Here is a 4,925-nt window from a genome sequence, read left to right as displayed (position 1 = left end):
ACTCTTGCCAAGCGGATCGCTGGGATGTGAGCGCGCGCAGCCTCCGGAGCCAGAAACAAGCACTCTGAGCAGGGTTAAACACCTTTGTCTTCTTCTTATTATTATTATTTATTTTTTTTTTTTAAAAAACTGATCCTTGCAGCTTTTTTTTTCCATGATGGCTGTCCCGGATGAGCTGCTGTTCCATGCAGGGAATTGACAGGAAGACTTTCCGTGGTGCATCCCGTCTCCTAGAGCTGCCTCGCCTCTGGAATTTAAAATGCCTGCAGAAAAAAGCGACCAGGAGAGCATGCTGAGCTACCAGGTACTCCAACCTGCTGTCAATGTCTTTATTTCAGTGATTTCCTGATCATTTGGGAATGGGACACTTTCCACAAAGATGTGATTTAAATCCTAAAAGGGAAGTAAGAGAGTGTGTGTGTGTGTGTGTGTCTGTGTGTGCATTGGTTATATACATCCTACATGGAAGTGTTGGTTAAAAAATAATAATAATAATAATTTGCATGTGTATACACAAATGCATGCAACTCCTAATATGAGAAGAAAGAATCCCATCTGCACATCTGGGCGCTTCATTAGCGCGAGCGGACCGGATCAATACGCCAGTGCGCGCGCGTCCTCTCCTCTCCGCATTTATTCCAGAGCTGACACATTTCCTGTCTCATTTATAAACACATATACACCATGCAAAATCCAGGAGTGTGTGTCATTTGCCTGATTTTCAGCATCATTATACGGGGCGGGTGTTATTGATACAGATAAAAAAAAAAACACACACACACATTCACGCGCGCGCACACACACACACACACACACACGCAATGCTGTTGTTTTTATGAGTGCACGTGCGTGCGGCAGGAATGAGCGCGCACCACCCGCTCATCTCTCCTGCATAATATCAACCCAGCATCAGTTCATTAGACAGCACAAGGTCATGATGTAGGTGTCTGTGTGTGTAATTTTGGTCCAAGAGGAACCGGAAAAAAAAAGGCGTTTCTAAGCAACAGAGAGAAGATGTAGAGCATTGTGTGTATGCATTTAGCTGTATAACAGGGCTCACTGTGGAGATGAATTAATTTGGGAATGATTTAACAGGTATGCATGGTGAAAATAAGCGCAGATGTGTGGCTCACTTCCCCTCATCTGACCTTGAAGCCATGGTGAACATTTTGGACGCTGCTGTCGAGGTGTTCATGCGCGTTAACAAGGCGTCCTAGAAACGCAGGAATCCGGTATTATTATAAATAATAAAGCGAGATGAGCAGAGCACTACAATATACTGTATTCCCAGTTTAAGCTACACCAAAAGACAATCACTATATACCTGAATGTACAGCCATGAATGTATGAATGAACGCAGGCTCCAGATCATTCCTTCATCTTTATCCTAGTCAGGGTCACGGTGGATCCGGAGCCTATCCCGGGAACACTGAGTGCGAGATCCTGGATGAGACTCCAGGCCATCCCAGGGCTCCACACACACACACACGTGCACATTCACACTTAAGTGCAATTTAGTGTAGCCAGTCCATCTCCTGGCATTTTTTTAGGAGGTGGGAGGAAAGTGGAGGAAACCCACACAGACACAAGGAGAACGTATGAAACTCCACACAGACACTCACCCAAGCTCTGGATCGAACTGGAAACCCTGGAACTGTGAGGCTCAAACATGGCTTTAGATTTCTTTCACAAATTAACATATTTCTAGCTGCTGTAACATAAGCGAGAGCAGGAACTTGTTTCATGGACGTCCTACAACATTAAATGTAACAATAAACAGATAAAAAATATGACATACTGTTGCTTAATAAATAAAAATTTGTAAGCCATCCTGGTATAAGAGGAGTAAAACACTTTGAGATGTGCTGTTATAGGAAAATAATCAACTATAGGCCAGTAACAGGGACTCCGCTTCATCACACCACCCTGTCATTGATGTATTTTCTTATAAGAGCGTGACACTGTGCTTCATTCCTTACATAGAGCTTTATTTGCTAATACATTTGACTAAAGCATTCTCCAGAAAGTAATGTTTATTGACTATTGAGTTCAGAAGCTGACAAAGACTTCAGTTACAAGTCGAAATTTGTTGCCTGTGGTACTCACACACACACACACACACACACACACACTCACACACACACGCAGTGAATAGATTACCTTACTGCAGCAAAGATTTGTAATGTGTGTGTGTGTATGTGTGTGTGTGTGTGTGTGTGTACCACCCAGCTGAGAAAATGGACCTGTCCTGCCAGGATAGAGTCTGTCCATGTGTGTGAATGTTTAACGTGACACTGAGCACACTTGGTTTGTTCTGTTCGTCTCTCACATGTTGAGCACACGTTTGGTTGTTGCAGCTCTTGGACTGTTCTGATGTCCTGACGTGACAGACTCAGCTGTTCTCTATCCCTGCTCTATTCATGTCTGATCTCTGTTAGGCAGACTTTTATAAAAGGGCTGTTTAGCAACGGTCACCTAATGACAGCGGTGTTTCTAAAGGCTTAATGAGTTATTGTGTGTGTTGTCATGGCGATGATGCGGAGTGGACGGGCTGCTGAGGGCGGTCAGTAAGCTGAGATTCTGCCGTTCACAGTTACTCACTAACGGATATGAGTGTAATGTGATCCTGCATTTCAGAGAGCACTTATACATTACAGGAACAGTCAGCATGAAAGAGGGGTATTAGGAAACAGACAGACAGATAGATAGACAGATAGACAAACAGAGAAAATTATAAAAAGCCAGACAGACAATATAGATAGATAGACTATATGGCCAAAAGTTTGTGGACACCTGACCATCCCATTCCAGATTTATTCTCCCTTTGCTGTTATAATAACCTCCACTCTTCTGGGAAGACTTTCCGCTAGATTTTGGAGCGTGGCTGTCAAGAGCATTAGTGAGATCAGGCGCTGATGTTGGGTGAGGAGGTCTGGGGTTCAGTCGGCTTTCCAGTTCATCCCAAAGGTGTTCAGTGGGGTTGAGGTCAGGGCTCTGTGCAGGACACTCGAGTTCTTCCACTCCAACCTTAACACACCATGTCTTCATGGAGCTCGCTTTGTGCACAGGGGCATTGTCATGCTGGAACAGGTCTGGGCCGCTTAGTTCCAGTGAAGGGAAATTGTAAAGCTACAGCACACAAAGACATTCTATACAATTGTGCGCTTTCAACTGTGTTGTCATGGACAGGTGTCCACATACTTTTGGCCATATAGTGCAGATCGATGGAGAAGCAGGCAAAGTGATAGACAGACAGAATGACAAAAAGAGAGACAGAGTAAATGTGTAATGTTTAAATGAAAACACACAGGTATACCTGTGATCTTTGCAGGTGTATTTGCAGTAGCTGTGGATTTCCTCCTTACACCTTTCTGCTTTTTATTTGGAAAATGAAACAACAGCGTTGCATTGTGGGATGCAGCAGAGCACAAAGATAGCGCTGATTGCATTTTAGGAAATTCAGCTGTTCACATACTGCATTGTTATAGGGCGTGGCTTAGCCTGAGTACTGCACACAACCATTCGGATTAAATCAATAGACCAGACACAGGCTAATCACTATAAGAACTAAATAATAAGTATAAAAACTTTTGAGCTCAAGGTTTGTATTTAAAAAAAAAAAAAAAACGATGCAAAGCAGTTACACAACTGTCCCTGTACATTGGATAACTGTCATGCATATACTCTACACATTCTTTCACACACACACTCACATGCACACACACACACCTCTATCCAAGGTCTCTGAAAAAGACACAGAGGCAGAGAGAGAAGAAGAGAAAGGAAGAGAGAGAGAGAGAGAGAGAGAGAGACAGAAAGAGAGAGAGTGATTAGAGGGATGATGTATGGCACTGAATGGTGAATGAGTCATTCTCCCAGGAGCAGGAGGAACACTGCAGCACTCTCGCTGTGACTTACGCTGTAACAGAAACAGTTCTCATAGCTGCAGGTCTTTTCCATAAACTCTGAAATAACAGCGACATTTTTATTCAAGTGTGTGAAATCATCTTCTTCATCTTCTCACTGCTAGCATTTCAACTATTCCAATATTGTAGGAGAACAAGAGCTCAATAACAGCTATGATCAAGATCATATTGCTTAATAAGTTAGGAATTATTTGGTGTAAAGACTTACATTAAATCGCATCTTGTCGCAGATAGTGATGGCTTAACGGAATTGATCATTATTGCAGATCAACTCGTATTGACGAGAAAATAAGATGTGTTTTTTTTATGTTATTTGGTCAGGATTATAAACCAGCAATCTGCAAATCTTCAGCATGTAAGGAATAACACACAACAGATTGTGCTTTGATTACAATTAATTTATTATTGTCGTATATTTTAATGGTTTATAGTTACATACTGTTGTGGAACGTCCAAGAGACGAGTAGACGAGGCAGTCGTTCCCTCACCATCATCTGATTTTCTCTCGGTCTCTCAACTGTGAAACTGAAAAGTGTAAACTATACCAATCAGAATCAAGAATTCAGCCACAATGTTATTTATTCGCTGTTCGATTTGAGTGGGAAAGCTGGCTGTACTATAAACCACAGCCTTTTTTTAAACAAGACCTTTTGAAAAATCATGTTATGTTGTTCAGTTGCTACACTGATCATAAGTCTGTGTCCATTATCATCCTCTCAAAACTGAAAAAAAAAGATATTAAACATCACATATCTGTTTGAAATGGAGGCGTTTCTATTCAAAGTATCAAAACAGTCAAAAATAGATAGATTTCTGAGAATAAATTTAAAACGTAACAGAAAATGTGTGCTAAATAACGAGGTTTATACATTTAAGGTACATGTTTTTGTGACTGATACAAGCTGATCATTAAGGCTTTTCCAAAATCATGTACAAGAAGTTCAGTTTAACTTTTACAGTTTTGGATATGATATGGACCAGATACACTATAAGGTCAAA

General features: G+C 41.5%; 1 protein-coding gene across 3 annotated transcripts in view; it reads left to right on the top strand.

Moving 5' to 3' along the window:
• Positions 1–4,925, top strand: part of slc4a8 (solute carrier family 4 member 8) — a 43,121-nt gene continuing 38,196 nt past the window's right edge. Inside the window, exons 1-2 of one of the 3 annotated variants that reach the window (XM_026945502.3) lie at positions 1–73; positions 192–304. In XM_026945502.3, the coding sequence (XP_026801303.2) occupies positions 260–304 (45 nt within the window). In that variant the 5' untranslated portion in view covers positions 1–73; positions 192–259. Of the gene's footprint in view, positions 305–4,925 lie in introns of all 3 variants that reach the window. The other 2 variants (XM_053230295.1, XM_026945501.3) reach the window with 2 other exon arrangements.

This window comes from Pangasianodon hypophthalmus, chromosome 2, assembly GCF_027358585.1.
Source record: "Pangasianodon hypophthalmus isolate fPanHyp1 chromosome 2, fPanHyp1.pri, whole genome shotgun sequence".
NCBI classification, from domain to species: Eukaryota; Metazoa; Chordata; class Actinopteri; order Siluriformes; family Pangasiidae; genus Pangasianodon; species Pangasianodon hypophthalmus.
This window is presented reverse-complemented; position numbering and strand designations above follow the sequence as displayed.